The 26789-nt window shown below is 33.8% G+C and overlaps 1 protein-coding gene across 1 annotated transcript; it reads right to left on the reverse strand.

Annotated features, from left to right (window-relative positions):
* Positions 1 to 301: 301 nt before the first annotated feature.
* On the reverse strand, positions 302 to 17217 carry LOC117339997 (glycerol-3-phosphate acyltransferase 3-like). Its single transcript, XM_033901736.1, has 14 exons — positions 17074 to 17217; positions 13685 to 13796; positions 10952 to 11103; positions 9994 to 10036; positions 9769 to 9823; positions 9301 to 9366; positions 8843 to 8917; positions 7498 to 7678; positions 6527 to 6642; positions 6131 to 6186; positions 4288 to 4373; positions 2003 to 2131; positions 1627 to 1706; positions 302 to 522 (listed from the first exon to the last, which is right to left on the reverse strand). The coding sequence occupies exons 1-14, from the start codon at positions 17215 to 17217 to the stop codon at positions 435 to 437; spliced, it is 1383 nt and encodes a 460-aa protein (XP_033757627.1). The 3' UTR covers positions 302 to 434.
* Positions 17218 to 26789: the final 9572 nt, after the last annotated feature.

Here is a 26789-nt window from a genome sequence, read left to right on the forward strand (position 1 = left end):
CTTAAATCTACAGGCCCAATGGCCGAGGGTGTGACAATATAGGTTTTTAGAGATCAGTTATTTATGGGTATATCTGCTGGGCTAACAATGTCAATATTGGATGGTTAAATTCATAATAACTTACATAAACGCTTGATTCCAAATACGGAATTGTACATGGCTTACACTGCATGATAACCTGCTTCAGATAGGCTACTATTCTAAGTATGTCTTTTTCTACTAGCAGAACTAAGAATTTTTGAAAAATAACTATTTCAGAGATTGGGCGGTTTCAAGGTTAAGAAATCAAAGACACTAACAACACAGTTTTGCACTAATATTTCGAGAAATATCACAATTCGTTATACATAGAATGCCAAGGTAATTCTCTGTATCTTTCCCATCCTCCAATTATACCTTAACAATCTTATCACTCAATATTCTTGCGGCACTTTTCACTCAACTTTCAAAAGTTTACTGAACTCTTCTTGTGGTTTTAACTTCCATGATTCTTTTGCTCTCATCCTCTTCAGCTGCCCATCCCTGTAAATAGAATGAAGAATCCGATTCAGCATAATTCTCGACAACGTCAGAACTCTGGGTATTGCTTAAGCAAAACTTGTCCCCTAGCGTCCCCGGCTAAAAATAGTAACAGTGACCTTGACCTTGACCAAAAAAATCCTAAAACTCGAACTTGATTTGTAGCTACTCATACTGAAGTTTACAAACTTTCACCAACATACCTTGAAGCATGACTGAGATTAGTGTGGAAAACTGAGTGGATGGACAGACAGAAAGACAGACAGACAGAGAGGAAACCTATCATCCCCTGGTTTCACCGGTAGGGTACTAATAATCCTTATCACATAAAACTAGAACCCTAATCAAATTTTAAAACCAATACAAACAAGTGCAATCAATGATTGCAAAAGCTCACCGGTGGCAGAAATCACACTGTGCATTCATTTTTTATGTATGTATAAGCATGTCATTTTGAAATTGTACGTCACATAATATCGCTCCTAGCTAGACCTCAAATGGATGTATAAACCAAATAAGAAGGGTGTGGACTTACAAGCTTACCAAAACTTACCCCCAAAACCTTTAAAGAGGGTTTTGGTGCAAAAAACCATTAAGTCCTCTAAATAGTAAAATGCCAAAAAAAAAATCTAATGAAAGTATAAACGAATTAGAAGGGTGTGAGGTGTATACTTTTGGACTTACCCCCAAAACTTTAAAGTGAGTTTTGGTGGCAAAAAAGTTAAGTCCACAAAATGGTAAAATGCGAAAAAATCACAGTGTTTTTCTGCATGGTTTTTGCGATGAAATTACTCCTAGACCTCTAATGAATGTATAAACCAAATTAGAATGGTGTGAGGTGTATACTTTTGGACTTGGAAGCTTTCCGAAAACTGATCCCAAAAATTTTAAAGTGGGGTGGGACGCGGACGCGGACGTCGGGGGTTCAGCATTAGCTCACGGTTACTTAAAATTGTAACCGGTGAGCTAATAAAGATTATAAAATCAGGTGACCTAAGAGTGTAAATATTATTCCAATGAAGCAAGTTAGTTAACCATTAGTGTGTGTTTCACAACATGACATGATTCAAGTATCACTCTTATCTAATACAGGATACTAAAACTTACCATTCTAAATCTACTAATCCACCTCGTCTAGCAATTTCCTTTTTCACTCTATTTGCGAAAGTAACTGCATCTTCTTTTTCCTGAAAAAAAAAACCCAGACAAATTGAACATAAATTTAATTCAGAAATGCTAGTTTCCTTTAAATTGATAATGATCTCATCAGCTGATTCAATCTGAGGAGAAATTACTTTTCAGTATATCTTGATTTTCAAATGGACATTGTATTGTATAACCTACAAAGATTCATATCATTTTTTTTAACAATTTCATACAATCCTGTGAAGCGACCACTCATGAAAATAACATATAGGCTTGCCTGTTTGTCAATAATTTATTGAAATGAAAAGTGTGAAAATGTAATAAGCTAAAGCCTTACTTTTTTCTCCATTGGAGGTAGGTACCATACATCAGCAACGAGTGCCCAACTTGTCAGAATCTGGAATACATGACTTAACATCCCCATCTTACTGCTGTCCCAGAATGCATCACCAAAACGTGGATCATACTGTGCAAACAAATTTATATATTTTCATAGACAAAGTTAATTATAATAAATTTACTTTACAATAATTGTGAAACAAGTTTTAACAACTTGATATTAATCTCTTTTGCTGGCCCAGATGTAAGAGTGTGATGGGTCTAACTGTACATGTAGGAGGAGACCAGAGTGCTCGGAGGAAACCCATAAATGTAATTTTTTATTGTATAACAAAAGAAGTATAGCTAAAGGATACACATATGTGTGTCTGTATGAAGGAATTTCTCGATAGATTTGAATAAATCACTGCTATCCTCACTAAAGTACGGTCAGGAAATGTTAAATCTTTGGTTCAAATTTCATCAGTTTTAACAAAAATTAGAAACAAATAGGATGTATTCGTTCAAAGACATAAACAAAAACAAAAAAAACTCAAAATTGCTAATGGTTTTCTGCGTTAGTTTCAAGATACAGTAAATGATATATATTGATGGTAATTTTATTATGTCCTTGAAGCTAACAAAAGAAAGGAACCCTTTCCAGTTAAAAAAACTATATACATTTTTGTATATGAACAATGAGATTGTTGTTTGTTGTTATCACTGTGTATGTGTGTACCTTTGTAATGTTACCTGTGTATGTGTGTGTACCTGTGTAATGTTACCTGTGTATGTATGTGTACCTGTGTAATGTTACCTGTGTATGTGTGTAATGTTACCTGTGTATGTGTGTAATGTTACCTGTGTATGTGTGTGTACCTGTGTAATGTTACCTGTGTTATGTTACCTGTGTATGTGTGTACCTGTGTAATGTTACCTGTGTATGTGTGTGTACCTGTGTAATATTACCTGTGTAATGTTACCTGTGTATGTGTGTACCTGTGTAATGTTACCTGTGTATGTGTGTACCTGTGTAATGTTACCTGTGTATGTGTGTACCTGTGTAATGTTACCTGTGTATGTGTGTGAACCTGTGTAATGTTACCTGTGTATGTGTGTACCTGTGTAATGTTACCTGTGTATGTATGTGTGTACCTGTGTAATGTTACCTGTGTATGTATGTGTGTACCTGTGTAATGTTACCTGTGTATGTATGTGTGTACCTGTGTAATGTTACCTGTGTATGTGTGTGTGAGGTGTGAAAGGGCGAGTTCTGGTGTTACTGGTCAATGTTCTTAGTCTGTGTATTTGGCGGTACATGTAAAGTCTCTCAGAATTCAGCAGCCATGAACAGACATGTACACTACATGTACAACTCGTACTTCCGTGTGTTTGAGTCCATGGAAAAGAGAAGATAATTTAAATTATATGTATAATATTATTCTGACAATTTCAATTTAAGCATTATCACTAAACCTACTTAATTTTAAGCATTATCATTAAACCTATTTAAACATAAAAAAAAAAACATTTTAGTCAAGTATTTTTTATTTAATTTTTTAATTTTCTCTTTCCACAAAAAAACTGTAAAATTGAAATGTTATGTCTTTTCTGTAAAGCATGCAAAGTACAAATGATGTATATTTGATTATTAAATAATACAGTACTGTAGAGTTCTGATGATTGTAGGTAGTGATTGGCAGATGATAAAAAATAATCGAAAATTATTTGAAAAAAGAAAATTAAACTGATCATCGATGACGATTTTGAAAAGGCAATGAATCAGAAATTTCTAAAAGTGTTCATAAATCTATGGCTTTGTGTATTTTTGGAATATTACTGAACCAAGAAAGAGTTGATCTTATATTTTACTGATATATTCATTGGTCGTTAAAAGTGATTACACAGATCTAAATTTTCTACGAAAGGGCAATTCTGTGCTAAACTTAGAAAACCAATTACAATTGATAATCCATCGATTTCGAGTTTCCAATTATCAATTCTGCGAGTGAAACTGATCCCCATCACCAATTGTAGGTGCATCACATACCATACAAATCCTTCTACCATTGTCTATATGAATACTTTTAAATTTTAGCAGTGTCTTACAGTGACTGTTACATTGTATAGACATTTGTATATAATATTAAAAGTATGAAGAAAAAAATCCTGAAATGTAACAGTTGAACATGAACAATGTACAGGTCAATTTTGCCAGCACAGTGCCCGGGTATACTCTTTGACCTGCCATTTATAGTTTAGTAACACAGACCATTAGGCCGGTCAGTAAACAACAGCACATACCTTTATAGCTACGGGATATATCGTGGATCCCACTTCAAAACTTCCCTTCTTAAACATCACCACTGAAGTATTGTTTATACATGTACCTACAATAGATAAAAATAGGAACATGAATAAAATACTAAATAAATCTCTAAAATATTTTAAGAAAAGAAGTATTTATATACTGTAAATGTACATATTTTAACGATAATCTTATTTTAGCAGCTTTTGCATGCTCTTAAAGCATTGCACTAATATACATTATCTATATACTATTCCTTGCGCTAAAATTTGAGTGCCCCAAAATTAATATGTTGACCGTATACAATGATATTGTTGCTAAATAAATGTCAAATTAAATATGCTTAAGAACTGAACATATACAGAGAAATGTCTTGAGGTAAATTTGATCTGAAAAGACATTGATATGAAATTAACTTGAAAATGAGGTCAATTTTACATGAAGAAATTTTCACTTCAATTTCAGGTCAAATTCTGGTGAGTTGATGATTTAATCTTAGGCTAATAGTTTTTAAACAATGCTGAATTAAAATCGAGTAAAACATCTGTACAATCTCATGTTTTATGTTAACTTTTCATCTCATCATCTTAGAATAATAGAATTCAAAACTTATGTGCAAATAAGTCTTTTGACAGGAAATCCAATCAATGACAAAATTTAATTGTTGAGATAAATGGGTACATAATTTTAACAGGAATAGTGGGCCATGTAAACTGCAGGGTTGCCAACTCACTCACGTGAGACAAAAAAACTCACGTAAAAACGTCCCTAAAATGTCCCTTCTCACGCTGAAGCAATCCTCACGTAACGTGAGGTACAAATCTCACACGTTCGGAGAGCTGACTTCTGAATGCGATAACTAAGCTTAGGCCTACAAAAATAGTGAGTAATATTCACATTCTCAGTTTATAACTGAACAATCCTTTTGATATTTCGTGAAATATGCCGTCGCCTAAAAGGAAAAAGATCGCTATCTGGTCCACTAAGCTCGCCAAGTTCAAAGAATCGCCATGGGGAAAAAAAATCACGATTGGATTTCTAAAAGTCTTTTCGGAAATGAGCATGCCTATTGCAAGTTGTTTAAAGCTAACTTTTCGATCAGATCAATCGCAGTATGTGATATAAAACGCCACATTTTGTCAGTTGGCATTGAGTTGGTTTTTCAGGTAAAAGTTTATATAATTACCACAGCTAGAAATTAAACTCTTGACAGATAATTCATAAGTAATCGCATTTTATTTTTACTTTTGCAAGACAATCAGGAAATTCTATACGGCAGTGACGGACAAAATGATTGCAAAGTTCCCCCTGCATGATCCTTCTTTGACATGGATTTTTTGGTACCTAGCCATAGAGCTATATACTTTATCTACTAGAAATTAAACCCAAAAATCTCAAACGCCTACATGATATAAATAGAAAAGTTATCCATTGCTTCAAAACATTTTATAATATTAACACTAAACTATTAATAATCAACTTACAAAAACTATTGGAAACTTATTTAGTTCTTTAAGTTCTACAACATTACATGTAATGTCACCAAGGGTGAGGAGAAGGATTCACTTGAGGAGGAAATTATTGACTACCAGCTTGCTCCAAAGGAGGAGATTTCAAAGCAAGAAGATATATTAAATAAATGGCTTAAATATCTGTTAATGTCTGATATTTTTTCTATAACATTTAATCAAATAATAAAACGGTGTGATGCCGCGACGTCGTCAAAATGTCTCACACATTGGAAGAGCCCAATGTGGGAGATCTCCCACATTGGGCTACTTACAGGTTGGCAACCCTGAAACTGATTGTTAACTTTTATAACCCAGATATATATCTTACCTTCAGGAAATATCAATATAGGTAGTTTATCTTCGTTATCTACATGTTCTTTTAATCTGTAACAAATACACTCACATTACACAAGAAAACACATACACCATTATACCATGATGAAATATTATGGGTATGTAATATATACTTTTGTTCATAGCCGAAATTTTTACATTTGAATCTGTTCATAATTCTCTAATACTTAATACACTCTATCATCAAATTACTAATTTTGTCAAATGCTAATGGATCACAATTACTTTCAGAAAACATGTAAGTTGGTAAATTAATTCTTACCGTACAAGAATATTAATTAATCCTCAAATTATTTTTTGTGTCAGTCACTGTCAGAAGAACTGATGAATTATGACTGTTATACAAATATATTTGTCTTAGGTTACGTACGTTCTAGCTACCAAGTGTCGGTCCCTGACCTCTGACCTTTCAAACCAGATATGAGATGTAGCCCTAGAGAGAGCTCGCTGGACAATGCCGAGGAATCCATTGTGGGCTTGTCCAACCTGGAAAATTAGGACAATATTTTCATTAACCACCTGACATACCATCCTGAACTTCTTCACATTATGAAAGTAAATGCTTGTGAATCTTACACCATCAAGATATATAAAACTTCTGAAAAGTCCTGAAGAAAAATTAGTTTGAAGCATGATTTCTAATATAAATGTTCACCATTTGATCTCTTAATTATGCATATTCATACACACTCAGACACTATTTTACATAACAAAAACAGTTACCCAAGTAAACTTCTTCTTTAATGACAAAATCAAAAAAATTTTAATGTCAATTTTGCTCTGTATGTAATTATAACTTTGATACCATAATGTAAATTATTCTTTGTACAAAAATTTGTCCAATCAACATTACAGAAATTGAAAAATCTCTTTATATTAGTGTTGGGCTGATGGTCGAAAATTAGTAGAAAAAAAAAATAAAGCTGATCATTGATGATAATTTTGAAAAGGCAATTAATCGAAAATTTCTGGAAATATCCATAAATCTTCGGCTTTATGTAATTGGTTTTATATTGCAGTGATATTTATTGGTCATTAACATAAATTAAGGAGATTACAAAATATATGTTTACAGCTGTTAAATACTTTGTGTTCAGTATTAAAAATATTGGTAACAAAGGCTAAATATGTAATAAATGTACTTGAGTTATACAAATTTTTTTTTCCAAAAAGCAATTCTGTGCTTAATTTAGAAAACTGATGATACTTGTAACTGGTAATCAATCGATTTTGTGTTTCCATCTATTGATCATGAAACTGGTTCCCATCACAGCTGTATACTGTATGTTACGATGATATATCACATATGCGAATACAGTACAACACAATATTAAAATTTACCATAGCATAGCAACTATCACAGGAGAGAATGATGACATCTATGGGTGAGGTATGGTTGGCCACACATATCCCGTTCTTGGCGATATTCTCTCGGTTGTGGAAGGTCAACACCGCAGAACACGCTCTCGCTAACATACGATGTGACATCAGACTGGCACGTTTATTTAATCTTTTCTTTAGGCTGAAAAAAATGTGATAATATTGAGTTCAGATGAATCTTAATGTCACAATTACATAATATTGTAAACCATCTGGAAAATGAGTTCTCATTAATGAGGAGTAATGTTTCCAATTGTGTGAAATAATTTTTCCTTTAAATTTATTCTTACACTGATGATTTTTTTAGAAGACATTAAGTGATTTTAATACATGTACAGCATAATCATCAGATTATCCTGAACCATTATGAATGGGTGCAGGCTAAGTCAAGTTAAATTCAGATGATGTATATATTGGTTTTGTAGGTTTGGTTTGGTTTGGTTTATTTTGTTTAACGTCCTATTAACAGCCAGGGTCATTTATGGACGTGCCAGGTTTTGGAGGTTGAGGAAAGCCGGAGTACCCAGAGAAAAACCACCGGCCTACGGTCAGTACTTGGCAACTGCCCCACGTAGGTTTCGAACTCATAACCCAGAGGTGGAGATCTAGTGATTAAGTGTTGAGACACCTTAACCACTCGGCCACCGCGTCCCCTTTTTTGTAGGGCTGTGATGCATGTGCTGATATTGTGATGTGCTAAATAGTATGACATCCAGAACAATGACTTCTAGATAGTGATAATGCTAATTTGCAATGTTTGGATTAAAGCTGTATCCCTTCGATCCATGGAGGATACTAACATAAGCTGAAACATATTGGATCCCAAATATACAGTACAGGACAACTGTTCAGTGGGTCACCGTGATATTCATTCATACAAATCCTTTTACTATCTTACAGCTTAATCCGTATTCCTCCTACCCTGCTTAGAGGGAGAAGTCATGGCTTGGATTTTATTATATAATTATCCTATTGCAATAATAATTTCAAATACAACTTTCATTTCTAATTCACAACTGGTTACAACACAAGTGGGTTTAGACCTAACCAAGGGCCAGTTCATTAATGAGGACAAAATGGTGCGCCTGTTTTTAAATGTAATATATATTTCATATATCTTGATGGAACTAAAGATGTCACTATAGGTCTATGTCAAGGGTTGTCTGAAAATAACAAAATTTGCTAGGTCTGTCCTTATTTCATAAACAAACGACTCTCTAACCATTTGGCACGCAATTAACAAACCCAAAAGTTTATCAGTAAACCATTACATACCGGGAACATTTTATGTAATTTTGTAACATACTTGTTCTCTGGAAGATATCCAATGACTGCTGTTGAGAGGATTAACCAGGATAACCCTGTAATAAGGACAAGCACTCTGAAAAAATAAAAAAAACATTCAATTAATTTGGCACTCAAAATGTGTATGTTGTAAAATACAAAATGAAAAATATGAGATTAAATCAGTAGTGTAGCATCTTATATGAGATTGAACTAGTAATTTAGAATCTCATATGAGTCAAAATCTCATTTGAAATTAAAAGTCGGAGTATTTTAGAATCTCATGTGAGATTAAACAAGTAATCTAGGATCTCATGAGATTAAACTAGTAATTTAGCATCTCATGTGAGATTAAACCAGTAATTTAGAATCTCATGTGAGATTAATTCAGTAATTTAGAATCTCACGTATTCATTCTCATGTATATATTCTGAAGAACAATGCTAAACTTTGTAGGTTAAATTTGAGATTTTTAATTACCTGAAGGGTAAGAGAATGAAGTATCTCACAAAACATCCTAAACACCACAGAATAGTCAGGCGTACACTGCAATAAATGAAAACAAAATTAGCAAGTAATGTAACTGTCTCAAACATAGGAGATCTAACCTGTATTTGCATGAGATATAAATAGGTAGCTAGGACAACATTATAATAATAGTATCACACTGGAACTGCATCAATAATGCTGCGACCAATTATGATTTTCAAGTGCTTTTCTCCGCGGAATTTTCCGCAGTTTTTATTTGTCTGCTCTGGTTTAGTTGTACGTGTTAGGCCCTTAAGTGTAGTATGAGACTATCATTATGTACCTGGTATTAAAATCCAAATATTAAATAACCTTCTATAAGGACTCATTACTTTCTCATCAATAGAGCTCCTAAGCATATTTATCAGTCCATCATTGTATAGGAATGGTTCCAGTTAAACTTATAAATTCCATAAATACCTGATAAATTGGTAGCCAAGTGTTGTTCTGGTAAGAAAATTCCAACTTTTAAGCTCTACAACAAAAACAAAAAGAAATATTTGACATTAATGATATTTAATAATATCTTAGTTATAGTATTTATATTAAGCACATATCACCATCCATCATATTTATAAATATCATAAAATAAAATAAAATCTTCAAATTTTTCTCAAAATGTATTTTAATTTAAAGATGACCAACCTTCAGCTGTAAAACATTGTGTGACATCATCCTCAATGATTGCCTGTAGAGAAAACAAACAAGATACCAGGGTAAACAAAGTGATGGGAAAAAAATGAGGCCACCCTTAAAAATATCTTGGTTTGCTGTAACCTGACCAGGGGGTCTAATTTAATTACATATGGGAAGGTAGGTAAGGCTGAATTTTGTTTTTATTCAGTTCTGAAAACAGATTTTCAACATTTAATAGGAAAACAAACCAGAATATGGAAATCATTATTTATTTTGTTTTCTTAACAAAAGAAACACACATCAACCATATTTGGGTTTGGGAGATGTAGTTTCAAACCTGCACAGCAACTTCTGAACAGTAAAATCGTCAAAAAACAATGTTTTATTTTTCACAATAAAATGTTTTGAGTTGGCACATTTTTTCTGGGTTGGGCGAGTTACACCAAACCAACTATATTTTTAATTTTGGCCTAACCATCTAATCAGGATAAAAATTAATCATTACATTACTGGGATATGATCATACATCAACTGTTTTGAGGAGACCTGAGTCAGTGTGTCATATTGTGACCTTTCAATATTATTTAAGAACTGTTAAGTCATTATGATACAAACACTCCAGATAGTATACTGCTATATATTCTAGCCAAATATCTACCTAACGGGAGGACTTCAGATTTGTCAAAAATATGCACACAGTCGTTTAAATGTGAATTAATGTGATCAGTATCACATTTGACATGATAAGCATGACTTTTGCCAGCACCCACTATGTATAGATTTTCTTTACCTCAGGAGTCCTCCTGTTGGATAACTTACTTGAATAGCCCCGAGTAAAATATTCAATATGTAAAAAAATATACAAATTCTTTCATTGAATTGACTGATGTTTACCTTTAATTAGGTTTAAGCAAAAAGTTCATGAAACATGTGAAGAGTTATAATCGTATAAATTAAATGTACTTACTTCAACTCCGCATTTTGCAAAGTACATGATGTCAGAGACGTGGAATTCCTTTTTCAAATCTGTGATATCATATTCTGGTCTCCTCGATGGCATCCTTAGACCACCAATAGCAGAGATAGAGATGTCGCGACGGATGACTTGCTTATCGTGGCCTGGAAACAGATTAACAATTAACTCTGTATATCAACATCCATTATACAAATAATCACTAGTACATACAGTATACAGCTAATTACCAGATCTACGTACACTGTATATTACTTAGCCAGACCAGACATACGTATGTACAGTCAAAATTTGATTGAAGGGATCTATACCATTCTGGAAATTTCTTTCTTTTATTTTAAATGATCAAATAAAAAAAAAGATGTGTATTACAAATATTGCCTATTTAACAGAAATATATAGAAAATGCTAATATATTAAACTTCAATGCACATTGGATTTTTCGCCTTAAATATACATACATGAATCATCAGGAAATCTATTTTACTGTTCATAATTTTCAAAACAAAATGTGTCCTATAGAAAATAGCAATTTTTTATAGATGTACTTTTAACTAAAGTACTAGTTTGTCAAAGGGAGATCTATAAAACTTAATATCCTTTACTTCAAATGTTACACACATGTACATGCCATCAATATCTCTCCCATGGATGGAAATTACAAGAATTAAGTTGGCAAGTATTCCTACGTACATGTATAAGAGTATATAGCCCGAAAAAAGTTTGTATCCATGTAGAATTGCATATACATGTATATATATAAACAAGAGGCCCATGGGCCTTAACGGTCACCTGATTTTTGAAATATTTCAGTAAATTTGAATGAAAGAATGAATTTCAAAACAAATAAAACAAATGATAGTCAAAAATGTGATTTCCCTATAACTATAGTAAAGTTTATCCTCTTCCATGGGGCAAACACGAGACCCCAGGGCTAGGAAATTCACAATTATGGTAAAGCACCTTAAGACCCTTCGATATGTGAAGAGTATTTAATTCTACCTTATTTGGGTTGTAAGAAGAAGATTTTTAAAATTTCAGTTAATTTGACCCTTTTTGGCCCCACCCATCAGCCCCTGGGGGTCAGTCAGGGCTAACATGTACATACCATCAAACTGTCATCCCAAGCTGATAACGTTAACGAAGTTAGAATGAATTACAATAAAAATTCAACAAATAATAGTCAAAAATGTGATTTCCCTATATAAACTATAGTAAAGTTTACCCCCTCCCCAGGGGCAAACGTGAGACCCCAGGGTCATGAAATTCACAATTTTGGTAAAGCACATTAAGACCCTTCCATTTATGAAGAGTACCGTTATTTGATTCTTCCATATCTGAGAGTAAAGAAGATTTTTAAAATTTCAGTTAATTTGACCCTTTTTGGCCCCACCCATCAGCCCCTGGGGGTCAGTCAGGGCTAACATGTACATACCATCAAACTGTCATCCCAAGCTGATAACGTTAACGAAGTTAGAATGAATTCCAATAAAAATTCAACAAATAATAGTCAAAAATGTGATTTCCCTATATAAACTATAGTAAAGTTTACCCCCTACCCAGGGGCAAACGTGAGACCCCATGGTCATGAAATTCACAATTTTGGTAAAGCACATTAAGACCCTTCCATCTATGAAGAGTATTTGATTCTTCCATATCTGAGAGTAAAGAAGATTTTTTGAAATTTCAGTCAATTTGACCCTTTTTGGCCCCGCCCACCAGCCCCTGGGGGTCAACCAGGGCCAACATGTACATACCATCAAACTGTCATCCCATGCTGATAATTTGATACAAGTTAGAATGAATTCCTATACAAATCCACCAAATAATAGTCAAAAATGTGATTTCCCTATATAAACTATAGTAAAATTTACCCCCTCCCCAGGGGCAAACGTGAGACCCCAGGGTCATGAAATTCACAATTTTAGTAAAGACCCTTTCATCTATGAAGAGTATTTGATTCTACCATATCTGAGAGCAGAGAAGAAGATTTTTAAAATTTCAGTTAATTTGACCCTTTTTGGCCCCGCCCATCAGCCCCTGGGGGTCAACTAGGGATAACATGTACATACCATCAAAGTGTCATCCCATGCTGATAATTTGATACAAGTTAGAATGAATTCCAATACAAATCCAACAAATAATAGTCAAAAATGTGATTTCCCTATATAAACTATAGTAAAGTTTACCCCCTCCCCTGGGGCAAACGTGAGACCCCAGGGTCATGAAATTCACAATTTTGGTAAAGCACCTTAAGACCCTTTCATCTATGAAGAGTGTTTGATTCCACCTTATCTGAGAGTAGAGAAGAAGATTTTTGAAGTTTTAGTCAATTTGACCCTTTTTGGCCCCGCCCCTCAGGCCCCTGGGGGATGGGGACCATATAATTCACAATTTTAGTTGAACTTTAGCCATAGAAGCTCCCTGCCAAATTTCATTGAATTTGGTTCAGTGGTTTTGGAGAAGAAGTTGAAAATGTAAATTGTTTACGAACGGACGACGGACGACGCACGACGACGGACAAAAGGCGATAAGAATAGCTATATAGGTCACTTGAGACTTTGTCTCAGGTGACCTAAAAAACTTAACAAACTTTCTAGCGCTTTCACAGCTTCCTGAGGAGCAGCAAAACCTGTGAAAGTGCTAGAAAGTTTGTTGTTAAGCTTTGTTTGTTTTTTATACATATATACATATATCTATATATTGATTATGAAAAGGGTAGTATACCATTTTCTTTTTCTCCTCTCAGTTCTTCCTCATCTTCTTCCTCTTCTTCTGATTCTGATCGACTGTACTGTCTTTGAGTTTCATTATACAAAGCTATCCTCTCCTGACCCCACTATAAAACACACAAAAAAAAGCACTTAATCCTAAAAACATTCTGAGAGTGTATGTATATATGGTATCATTCAGATGACAAAACAGTTCAACAGTGTAGTAAGCATTCTTTCTACTCATTGACAAATTAATAAACATTACTCTCTAATTTCCATAATTTCCAGATGATTTAATTTACACAATGTAAAGAAAAATATGTGATTGAAAATAGAAATACTAGAAAAATTCAGCAGAAAAAGAGTTTGAAAAGCAATCTTAAATGTACTAATCATTTTGACAAAAAAGAGTATCAAGTTGATTCTCATCTCAAGCACAATCAAACTTATTATATCTTATTTATATGTATACGTATCTGTACTAAAAATAAAATCAACAAAACTCCTTGAGAATATTTATAAATTATAGTGGAATCGCTAGCCGGAGTTTCCTCTGGCCCTGACACCATGTCAGGCTGTGGAATTGCATGCTATGCATGTTGGCAATATGATCATGAGTATATGTAGTATTATGTACAGCGTATGTGATATTGTACTGTAAAAGTCTGTCATTTTATCATACATCATCTACAATAATATTTCAAAACATGACATGAGATCCCAGAGGGATCGTGCACGTGGCGCCCACTATTGAATGATCCATATCTGCAGTCAAATGAAAGACTGATCTTTTCTCTTCTTTTTCCCTTCTTTCACTCTTCCTTCAAAACTTTTAACACCTGTCAGCCCGCATGTTGTTTTCTGATCGGTCCCAAAATGCAATATGCACAACTAGGGACCACTGGAAACTTACATTAGAAATAAGACTTACTGAAAAATATTAATAACTAACTTGAATTGAAAATATCCAAGATGGCCACCTTTCAGCCATTTTGTTTTCCAATCTGTCCCAAAATGCAATATGTACAACAACAGACCAAGGGTAAATTACATATTAAATTTGAGAAAGATCCCGTTAGTACTTTCTGAGACATAGCGATAACAGTGATAACAAATTTCAATTGTCCAAATCCAAGATGGTCGCCTGCAGCTGTCAGCCATATTGTTTTCAAATTGGTCCCAAAATGCAATATGCACAACAAAAGGACCAATGGGAACTTAAATATGAAATTTTAGAAAGATCCGTTTATATTAGTACTTTATGAGAAATAGCAATAACAAACTTCAATTGTCAAAATCCAAAATGGCTGCCCTGTTGGCCATGATGTTTTTCAGTCAGTACCAAAATGCAATATGCAAAACTAGGGATCAATGGAAACTTAAGAAAGATCCCTTTAGTAGCTTCTGAGAAATAGCGATAACAAGAATTGTTTACAGAGGGACGGAGGGACGGAGGGACAGACCACGGATGCAGGTCGATTTGAATAGCCTACCATCCGCATGATGATGGACTGAAAATACATAGCTAGCTGCACATAGTAATTCATTAATCAAAGAGGTACTGATAATCTTGTAAAGCAATCTACAATTATTTGACATAGAGTTTTAAAGTTATTTGTGACAGTATTGGAGCTAAATGCTTATTCTGGGAGATATTTGACAGTCACAAGGAGAGGTATAGTTGTATAAGTTACAAGTCATGTGATGGTATAGAAAGGACTGTAAAATTTTATGCATGTATGTTCTGGGAAAAAAAGGATTATAAAAAAACAGAATGTATCCAACAACAAACCCAATGCCATAATTACATGTTTGATACCACTATGCATACTGGCCCTTCAGTACCCCTGAGTAAAGATTCTTTAAGATATTTAAAGTTGGCTACATGTGCTCACTGAAGTTTAAATATGGTATTTAACTATATGGAGTTTTGTCCTCTTGTACTATATGTAGTAGCTCATGGGACAGGATTTCTAGAGGGATTTTAAAGCTCTCCTAACCATTTGGTTTGCTTTTGTGTCAGGTTTTGAAGGGGGAGGAAAGCCGGAGAAAAACCACCGGCCTACGGTCAGTACCTGGCAACTGCCCCACGTAGGTTTCGAACTCGCAACCCAGTGGTGGAGGGCGAGGGATAAAGTGTTGGTACACCTTAACCACTGCGGCCCCATCTCTATATTTCTAATCAATCCTTTTACTACTTGAACTTTGAAATCGTGTGGGAAAAATCTTGCACCCCTAGTAGAGACAGCCATGTTTGAAATCTTGTTTCCTGAACAGCAAGGTATTAATTTCTTTCTCAACAAAACAAATAACTGAAATGTCACTTCAGAATACTTAATTCTTGAAATATCCACACAACACATGTCAAAGACCTCATTCACTTAAAGGGTTGGTTTTGCTGCACCATTTTAAGAAAAGAGAAAATGAAGCAGCTAGACTTGGGTTCAAACCTGGAACCTCTGAACACTAGCTGAATGCTCTACCAGTACCAATGGAGCTACCTGGTCGCGGATGTTTGACCCAGTCCAGTTCCACAACATTCCTCCCTCCTTTTTTCATGTCTTCTCCCCGAAGACCACAAGTTCGGATATCCCCTTGCTACGTGTACCCCCAATGCTTTTAACAAGGGTTGGCAAGCTTGCCAATTATTTAACAGGAGAAAGACAAAATGTAGCTGCCAGACCAGTGTATGAACCAGGGACCTCCGAATACTAGCTGAGTGCTCTACCAATTGAGCTACCAGCTGGTCACCAATATTGCTACACCATCATACAAATGAAGTAAATAATAGATGGGACTGAATGGGTACTTGTAGCATATCATATATAATTCACTTATATTACATGATATATATAATGCACTTATATTACATGATAGAATATATCCATATTCCAATTTATGTCTGTAAAATATGTATATTCCACAGGAAACAATTCAATATCCCCAAGTATCAATAAGTACATAGTAGGTTAGTATTAAGTAATTTGTTCACATTCATCCAAACCTCAGTACAGCAGTCACATTTGACTACATTATATTATATACCCAGAGTTGCCGGGCTCTAGCTGCGATAACGTAGCTCTGGACGACGGACGGACAATTTCTGACAGATGGTCGTCGGAGAGCAGTGTAGGCAGGGTATGAATATTCGTTCTAGCCGGGCTCCAGCTACTTGATAATATATAGATTTTAAACACCAAACATAAAATAAAATATAAGTGTTTAACATCATAGATTTTTTTTCCTACTCGACCCCGCATCCATGTATCATTTTTTTAGCACACCTTAGCCTATATATATATATACAAAAGAAATTTAAAATGCTGCTGAAGTGTGTTCATCTGGAACGTTAACACACTGAGGCAAGGGGAATGCAAGACATTTCGATGTCAGTATAATTACCTGAAATATTTTTAACATCAAGTCAGCATATTTTCTTCGCAAACCAAGACTCTGTCCAAGCGACGCCAACACTACGGCTAGAAACATCAGGAGAACAAGTGGAGTTAACAGCAAAGTTATCACGATCAAGACTTGTTCGTCCATCTTGTGTTTCTGCCACTTTTAACGTTTTGAGGCCGTGCAATTCAATCGCCCGAAAGACTGTCGGTTTAAATTGTGTCTATGTCAGTTGGACGCTTAAGAAACGTAAGTAATATTCGAACCGGAACCACGTTATTCGGGAATCACAAAACGTGTTGAGGTACAAAGTGCAAGGTTAAAAAAGTCGTTCAATGATAACAATCAACATATATAGAGTCAATGTGCGATACACTTGCAAAACAAAACCACGTTAAATAGAAGCGAAAACACAGTACATAGAAAAAAATATTTATAAAACGTTTTTTGTTTTTAATTTGGAAATCTTTTTATTTTCAGTCAAAAAACATCAATACATATACACATATACTAAACCCGAAAATGCATGAAGACAGAAGACTATCATTTACATTAGGTAACATAATGTAACATTTAGCCTCCAAAGGTTTGAAATAATAAATTACTGTGGCGGATTCAAAACTTGAAAAAAGGCATATAATTTACTAACGAAAATTAGTTGCGTTCATTTTCCCACACACCTGAATCTCCTCAATCCTACCATTTTTTATCGAAAAAATGTACACGGTCGAAACAGTGGTTATACACTCGCCTTTCACCTACAATTTGCAGGTGACCTTTTTGAATTTTGACAGCTGAAATTACGATCGCTATTTCTCAGAAAGTTATTTTTTGAATTTCATTTAGATTCTTCTTGTTTTAGTTGAAGTTTGTTAATTCATAAAGTTCTTAAAGGATATTTCTCGGATTTTTTTCATGTAGGTTCCTCGTGTTTTCAAATGATTAACTTAGGAAAAGTAGAGAAAACACCAGTCTCTTAGAATGTCTTTATCTAGCTGTAAAATACAAAATATTCTAATCTTGTAATTAGAGACAGCGAATTAATTATTGTTCTGGAATGCTAATAATTAAATAATTACTGTACGGGAAAACTAATTAACAATTATGGTACAGGAAAACTAATTAACAAGTATTGTACCGGAATACTAATTAACAATTATTGCACAGGAATACTAATTAACAATTATTGTACAGGAATACTAATTAACAATTATTGTACAGGAATACTAATTAACAATTATTGTACCGGAATATTAATTAACAATTATTGTACAGGAATATTAATTAACAATTATTGTACAGGAATATTAATTAACAATTATTGTACAGGAATACTAATTAACAATTATTGCTCGAATTCTTGACCAATCAAAAGACTGGAAGGTCATATACCTTTAGTGGTATATAACATATATTTATCCAACAGTCAGCACATTTATACAATGGCTTGAGAGTGGAATAACACAGCGTATTGTGGTAGAAATAGAGGTTACACAACGAGTGGTTGTTGGATATGGAATTTATTTCACACGAGTAAGTTATTTTTTTAAAGTTACAAAAGACACGAGCTAGCGAGTGTTTTTTGCAACTTTTAAAAAATAACTTACGAGTGTGAAATATATTCCATATCAAACAACCACTCGTTGTGTAACCTCTATATGTATTACACGCTCAAACACTTAATACCAATTACATCTATGGCTAAAACATAGATGGCATTATGGAACAAAGACCATTGTTGCCCTGCAAAATGAGATTTTGCAGATATTTTAAAGGAGTTGTTCCTTGATATTTGTTTAGTGACGTATGTGTTCGTCACTTGATTTTATGACGTATTTGTTCGTCACTTGATTTTATGACGTATTTGTTCGTCACTCGATTTTATGACGTATGTGTTCGTCACTCGATTTTATGACGTATTTGTTCGTCACTCGATTTTATGACGTATTTGTTCGTCACTTGATTTTATGTCGTATTTGTTCGTCATTTGATTCTATTCGTTACCTACTTTAATAAGAGTTGCTCCCCTTTGTATAATGCAAGCTCAGACATCACTTGGTTTGTTAGGTCCAAACAACAGGCGCTGTGGTGAAGCCTCCGTCTAAATGAAGCCCATGGTAAGGGCTGATAAAAAAATTTAGGGAATATATTGATAGCATTTTGGGGTGTTTTTTGTGGTCATAACTGAAAATTTGTATTCCCTCCTACCCGGCCCTATACCCATTATCTTTGGAGTTGTTGCCGCTTGTGCTTTTAATTTTATTTTGCAACCTGGACCAGGTGATCTGATGGACATCGAGGTATTAGTGAATGAGACTCAGGGAACTAAATGGTGCAGTGCTGTGGCTTTTCAAGTCGGATTCGAAGAATTAGTGAAATGGACATCATGATGACTAGATAATAATGTCATGGGTGGTCGGGAGACATGGTGATATTACATTGGCCTATCATCTAGAATGAATGAGACTTATAAGGGACATACATAGATAAAATGATGTAACTATCTTATAACGGGGACATACATAGATAAAATGATGTAACTATCTTATAAGGGACATACACAGATAAAATGATGTAACTATCTTATAAGGGACATACACAGATAAAATGATGTAACTATCTTATAAGGGACATAGACGGGGGAAATGATGTAACTATCTTATAAGGGACATACACAGAGAAAATAATGTAACTATCTTATAACGGGGACATACATAGAGAAAATGATGTAACTATCTTATAAGGGACATAGACGGGTGAAATGATGTAACTATCTTATAAGGGACATACACAGAGAAAATAATGTAACTATCTTATAACGGGGACATACATAGAGAAAATGATGTAACTATCTTATAAGGGACATAGACGGGGGAAATGATGTAACTATCTTATAAGGGACATACACAGATAAAATTATGTAACTATCTTATAAGGGACATAGACGGGGAAAATGATGTAACTATCTCATAAGGGACATACATAAAGAAAATGATGTAACTATCTTATAAGGGACATAGACGGGGGAAATGATGTAACTATCTTATAAGGGACATACATAGATAACATTATGTAACTATCTTATAAGGGACATAGACGGGGAAAATGATGTAACTATCTTATAAGGGACATACATAAAGAAAATGATGTAACTATCTTATAAGGGACATACATAGATAAAATGATGTAATTATCTTATAAGGGACATACATAGATAAAATGATGTAACTATCTTATAAGGGACATACACAGATAAAATGATGTTACTATCTTATAAGGGACATACACAGATACAATGATGTAACTATCTTATAAGGGACATACACAGATAAAATGATGTTACTATCTTATAAGGGACATACACAGATAAAATGATGTAACTATCTTATAAGGGACATACACAGATAAAATGATGTAACTATCTTATAAGGGACATAGACGGGGAAAATTATGTAACTATCTTATAAGGGACATACATAGAGAAAATGGTGTAACTATCTTATAACGGGAACATACACAGAGAAAATGATGTAACTATCTTATAACGGGGACATACACAGATAAAATGATGTAACTATCTTATAACGGGGACATACACAGAGAAAATGATGTAACTATCTTATAACGGGGACATACACAGAGAAAATTTTAAGAGACTTTATACTAGGGAGAATCAATTTACTTGACCTGAAAAAGTCGTAGTTACGGGAGGTAGCAATGACAATGGGATACAAATAGTTGCAGACATTTTCACTTCCAATCCCCCATGCCACAGTTGACACTCTGTTGAATGTCTTGTAAATGTCACTGAAAACTAGACAGTAGCGATTTCCCACATTCTGTTACAGATTAACAGTAATATTTCCTGATTGGAAACCTGACTGATATCTATATAAATGGGAAATGCCAACGAAATAATTCTGCAAAAGAAGAGATATTGTGTCGGTGAAGGGTTTGTACGATGTACATCAAGGTATTGTTTTGAATATGGTTTCGGTGATTTTAAGATGATGCCCTTTTTTTCTTTTTTGACTAGTTAGTTAACGTGAAAATTCAAATGAAATGTAAAAAGAATAGAAATAATCAATACTACATACATTGAGTGCTGACCGTAGTTCGTCACCGTTTACCGGGGCGGTTGGAGTGTCCGGCGGAGATAATTGTCGGGATTAGGATATAGAGGTACTGACTTGGGTAGGGATTAGTACTGGGGAGGGGTGAACTGTACTTAGTCTATCTGAGGGGAGAAAACAAAAGTTACCTCCTACATTTTTGTCATGGAATGAAGTAAAATTCAATTCATCCCAATACTTCACTTTTATTTCTCGAAACAAAATTAATATATGAATGTTTAGAATACTCTGAAACGTATTTAAACAAATTTGTTGAACATGAAACGGCTGCAGCGATATAAAAAATATATCGAAAATATATGTACATATAGGAAAATCGATTTCATTTGGTATAAATGTGTAGGTTTTTGCAAGAACAACTGCACTTTTATTTTCAAGCACAGGTGCGAATATGTACCGCTGTGTAATCAAAGGTCCCCTAAGCCCCAATTGGCCTTTCCTGTGCTTGACGTGTTGCAAATGTAAGGTGATACAGTGTACTAACACTGTGATGCAGCATTGATACACTGTATCACAGTGTTAGTACACCGTATCATCTACAATCTACTTTTGCATATCCTCCATTGAATGAAGGCAGCCATTGGAGTTCCTACTTAACTATTAAGTGGGTGTTTTCATTCATTGGAGATGTCCTGTAAGGAAAGGATGAGGATAAGAGTGTGAAACAGTCGCTGTTCGTTTTATAAGATTTGTTATTTTCAACTTGTGTAACAAGAGGTACTATATACAATATAATTGACGCCAAAACTTTCTAAATAATTTGATATTTCAGACAATATAGTCATAGTATACAGAAACAGTATGACATAATTATCACCATATTAAACAAGACATATTCATACCTACAAATAACGGAAGGATTTTCTATAAAAAAAAATACTGCATATCCAGCCCAGCAAGATCCTGGTGCGGAAAATGGACGACATCTCCAACCTCCGTTTGCTTTACTTTAACTTTTAACCATTTAGGATTCAAATTGCCTTGAAACTGTGAATTCCATACATACATGTACATTAAACCGCATTCGTTTAAAATGTTTTGTATAAAACCTAAAGCTGTCAGGTTAATTAAGTGATTATCTATATGGTATGTAATCAGTATCAACGTAACTGGAAGGTCAAAGGTTATTAGCAAGCTTTATACATTTACCAAAACTTGTCAGTTCTTTAGGGCTATTTGTATAAAGCAATTCCTTTCATTTGTACACACTTGGATTTGTTACAAAATAACTTTTGGATATTGTATTTCTTAAATTTGCAAAACAAGGCCACACTAATACAAAAAGGAACTCGTCTTCAATATCATTCATGTCACCTATATGACAAACTCCTTGGTGTCGCTCAATGTTATGATATCTACCCTTTTCAATATTTAGAGTGTGTGACGATAGTCGAATTTTTGAAATATAATTTCGGGAGTTTCTCAGTTTCATCCAATATTTCATAATTCTAATTTTTCGTAGCACTCTTAATTGATACCTACCTACTTCAAAATAAACCACATCGTTACTTGTACTTTTACGTACACCAAGCAATTTATTACAAAAAATACAGTTATGTTCCAACGTTGAAATAATTTTTCGGCATAGCCGTATAATATTCTTTTGTCCTCGGATATGACGCGACAGGTGGCGTTACTGGTCAAGATGAAGTATGTGATTGGTCAATGTAGCGGTAAATGCAAAATGCAGATATGCAGTTAAAAATGGAACAAAGTTAAGATTAAATGCAGGCTGAATAAGTGGATGCATCTTTTCAAATGACACATTAATAAAATTATATTCCTGATTGAAATGCAGTCGTATTCAGGCGCGTAGCTGCCTATACGCAAATACGCAGTTGCGTACACATCAGTTTTCAACAACAACAAAAATAAACAAAACAAAACAAACAAACAAACAAAACAAAGAAAGAAAAAACTCTGTTATTTATATGAGCTTATCTATACACAAACTATGAATGCTGTCCCTAGGTGATGGTTCTAGTCAAACCCACTAATTGATATAACTAGTCATTGGTAGGGAACGCGATCAATCGGTCGGTTAAAGTGGGACAAAGAAAAATCCGAAGACCTGTTTCTTTGGAAGAAATTTCAGCTCGCCCCGCAGGAACTATCAGCATCAGAAACAAGTCAAAATGGTACACCTGATGTAACAAAGCTCCCTGGTGGTTGTCAGAATTGCAAAATGCTTACGCTAACATTTTAGAGCATTCAGCACATTAAAGATCAATGCCAAATTTATGCATTTTATATACAAAATTTGCAATATATATATATATATATATGAGAGGTTGAAGCAAATTCTAAATAGCACTCAAAACTTAGTTTTGATATCCAACGGTTTACACAAAATATGGGAAAAATGAAAATAAATCCAATAATTTCAAAATTAGTTGTCAAATAAAAAAGATGCCAGATATATATACTAATATAGACTTAAAAACTTAATATAGACTTAAAAGTGTTTCGATAAGTTTAAAATGAGCTTTGATACAAAAACGTTAAGTCCTAAACATAGGAAACTTAAATTAAAAGAAAAAAATAGAATAATTCAATAATATTTTTTGTAACTTTACTCTACTAAATGATTATTAACTTGATTCCGGTTTGGCGTCCTCCACCTCTCTTGTCTTGATCAATCAGTCTATTTGGTATTGTACCTTCAAAATAGAGCAAATTATTTTCTAAATTCTCCTAATTTTCTTCTGTTTATCTCTCCTACCATTCCTTTTACAATACATATTTATTTTATACAATTCAGATTATCTTTTTTATACTTAACAGATTATATTTTTAAATATGTCTCAAGTACACGTATTTGCTTTTTTGCAGTTAGACGTACATGTAAAACCATTTCAGGTAAAAGTAGATTTCAATTGATTCCACGAGGAAAAGGGGTATCTGAAAGCTCTTTTACACATGTCAGACAATCTAACAGCTATATTCAGATACGTGCTGAATGTAAACTATATAGCATTGTTAGATCTCCTATCCCTTAAAATGTATTTATTATCTTATATAAGATATGTTATCACGATAATATGCCGAAACACAATACAACATAGAATTATAATTTAACTCATTCCATTATAACAATTATACACAACGAGAAAAACTTTTTTTCAAATATTTTTTTTTATGTTTGTGTGTGTATTTCGGCACAAATTGCATGAAACTTGTAGAAAAAATAATCTGATACTTTCTCAATTAAGAAAAGTAAAATAAGCACCTATATCATCTATTGTTAAACGTACATGTAGTGAATGAGCGAATAGTGAAAATTGGAGATAATATCTCATTTACATATTTAAATTGCTCATTTAAATATGATTTAAAATTTGGGCATAGTAACATTTAATTTTTTTCTGGTGTCTGATCTAGCCCACCATCCTCCCTTTGGTGCCATTCCTATAAAGGACTACTTACAACCGGAAACCAGGGTGAAGTCTGATTTACATATTTGTTACTGTTAATCTTAAAATGAATTATAAAACATTAACCAAAAGAACAGGTCCGGAGTTATATATGCGCATAGCGTACAAAATTCACTATTGGAATTTTCCTCACTACATGACAGTTGGTAAGATGCAGAAATGAATCAATACTTTTAAGGAAATCGTTTGCTTTCAAACGTTAGGTGAACGTTACTATACGTATGCTTAAGAATGTTATTGAATATAATGAAACACAGCTTTCTGAACGCAGATAGACACAGAAATCTAATTTTCAAATGTACAGATTTTGATATTATATATGTACCCTTTGTCTGATGTTCAATAAAATTAGTAAATTAATGTATTTTTAAATCATTAGGTTTGCACACCAACGCTGACACGAATGTTTTGCCTTATATATGAAGGCTGCTAAATAGTGGGATTAACGTGTCCAAACGAGACCAAGTGTGATTTTCCTGGCTTGCCTGGGTTGTCACATGAACACAGTTCCCTTGTAGTTAAGCTTCTGAACTCTGACCCCTATCTGAGAGAGTGTCCTAGGCTCGGCTATAACCGGAACGAGGACATTAATCCTCGTCAATCAACCCTTCTCTGAGTATAATGATGATCGTTATAATTCCAACTTTTAACTTAACTCTAGAACAAATGTCGTGCTATGTTATGACCACCGGTACAGTTGAAAGTTTCATTTATGTTAAATTCAATTCGACTTTACTGGAATCGAACTTTTATAACTACAACTGTATTTTTATATATAAATGTACACTTGTATTTTACCTACACATATCGTCATGAAAATATCACCCATTGTCGCAATGATCATCCCAAAACGTCGTGTTACGGTAACGCGACTTAAATACAAGGTTGATCTCAGGTTTTTGGTCTTGATTTCTTTCTTTTACAGCCCTTCCCACAGGAAAGATATTGCTTTGCCCAATGGACTATGGTTATGTACGTATGGTTATTGAACACATATTCGGACATTATGTAAACGTGTTCCAAGCGTGCAAAATAAGGTAAAGTCAACACAAATTATCATTCTAAATGCTGTACAAGGCTCGTCGTTTCAAGAAAACAGGACAACGTAACTATTCGGACATCGTTAAATGACGGACTTAAATTGTCCAAACACTTAACTTAACTCATTCACCCCTCATTTCATTTCTCTGCATACACATACAACATAACTTGGCTACGCGCATGGTATTATCACCAAAATGATTCAAACTGATATCATTTTGTTGTCTGTGCTGAAACACATTAGTTCGTTCATTTATTTCACCAGCAGTTTTTTATTATAAACACCAGCATTTAAACTATGCCGTTTATCTTTTTCGGCATAGCCATATAATATTCTTTTGGCCCCGGATATGATGCGACAGGTGGCGTTACTGGTCAAGATGAAGTATGTGATTGGTCAATGTAGCGGTAAATGCAAAATGCAGATATGCAGTTAAAAACGAAACAAAGTTAAGATTAAATGCAAGCTGATTAAGTGGATGTATCTTTTCAAATCACACATGAATAAAATTATATTCCTGATTTAAATGCAGTCTTATTATCACCAAAAATGATTCAAACTGATATGATTTTGTTATCTGTGCTGAAACACATTAGTTCGTTAATTTATTTCACCATCATTTTTACATTATAGCCACCAGCATTAGCACTATGCCGTTTATCTTTTTTAAAGATATTTCTTGTTTTATGTTAATTAAAAAGTATCAAAAAGAAATTTTATACCATATTGTTACGTTTGTTTGCAAAGCTCTGGCATCTATATCGACCATAGACAAGAAAACCCAGTTTAATCCTAAAGTACATGTACATGTGTTATTTCAATATAGTGTCAGTTATTTCAAAGGCGTACCCCCTGTCTGGTATTCTTTGACTAGTTGTAGTCAATATGGAAATTGCCAATCAGGCTTTACTTCCGTTGATTCTAATATTAATTAGTTGATTAGCATATCTAAAGATTTTTGGAAAGCTCTTGATTCTGGTAAAGAAATACGAGTAGTATTTTGTGATATAAACAAGGTAGGGTTTAACATTCAGTATTGGTTCATAAATTATCCGAAATTGGTATACTAGTATCATGATCTCTTTTAAAATGGTTTGGAAATTATTTGTA

This window comes from Pecten maximus, chromosome 12 (assembly GCF_902652985.1).
Source record: "Pecten maximus chromosome 12, xPecMax1.1, whole genome shotgun sequence".
Lineage (NCBI taxonomy): Eukaryota > Metazoa > Mollusca > Bivalvia > Pectinida > Pectinidae > Pecten > Pecten maximus.

Excerpts from the sequence above, each read along its gene's own strand:
- LOC117339997 (XM_033901736.1), bottom strand. The coding sequence starts at position 17,217 with ATGGACGAACAAGTCTTGATCGTGATAACTTTGCTGTTAACTCCACTT. Across the intron at positions 11,104-13,684 it reads GAGAGGAGAAAAAGAAAATG|GCCACGATAAGCAAGTCATC; the intron begins GTATACTACCCT and ends ATCTGTTTCCAG. Across the intron at positions 4,374-6,130 it reads TATATTGATATTTCCTGAAG|GTACATGTATAAACAATACT; the intron begins GTAAGATATATA and ends TATCTATTGTAG.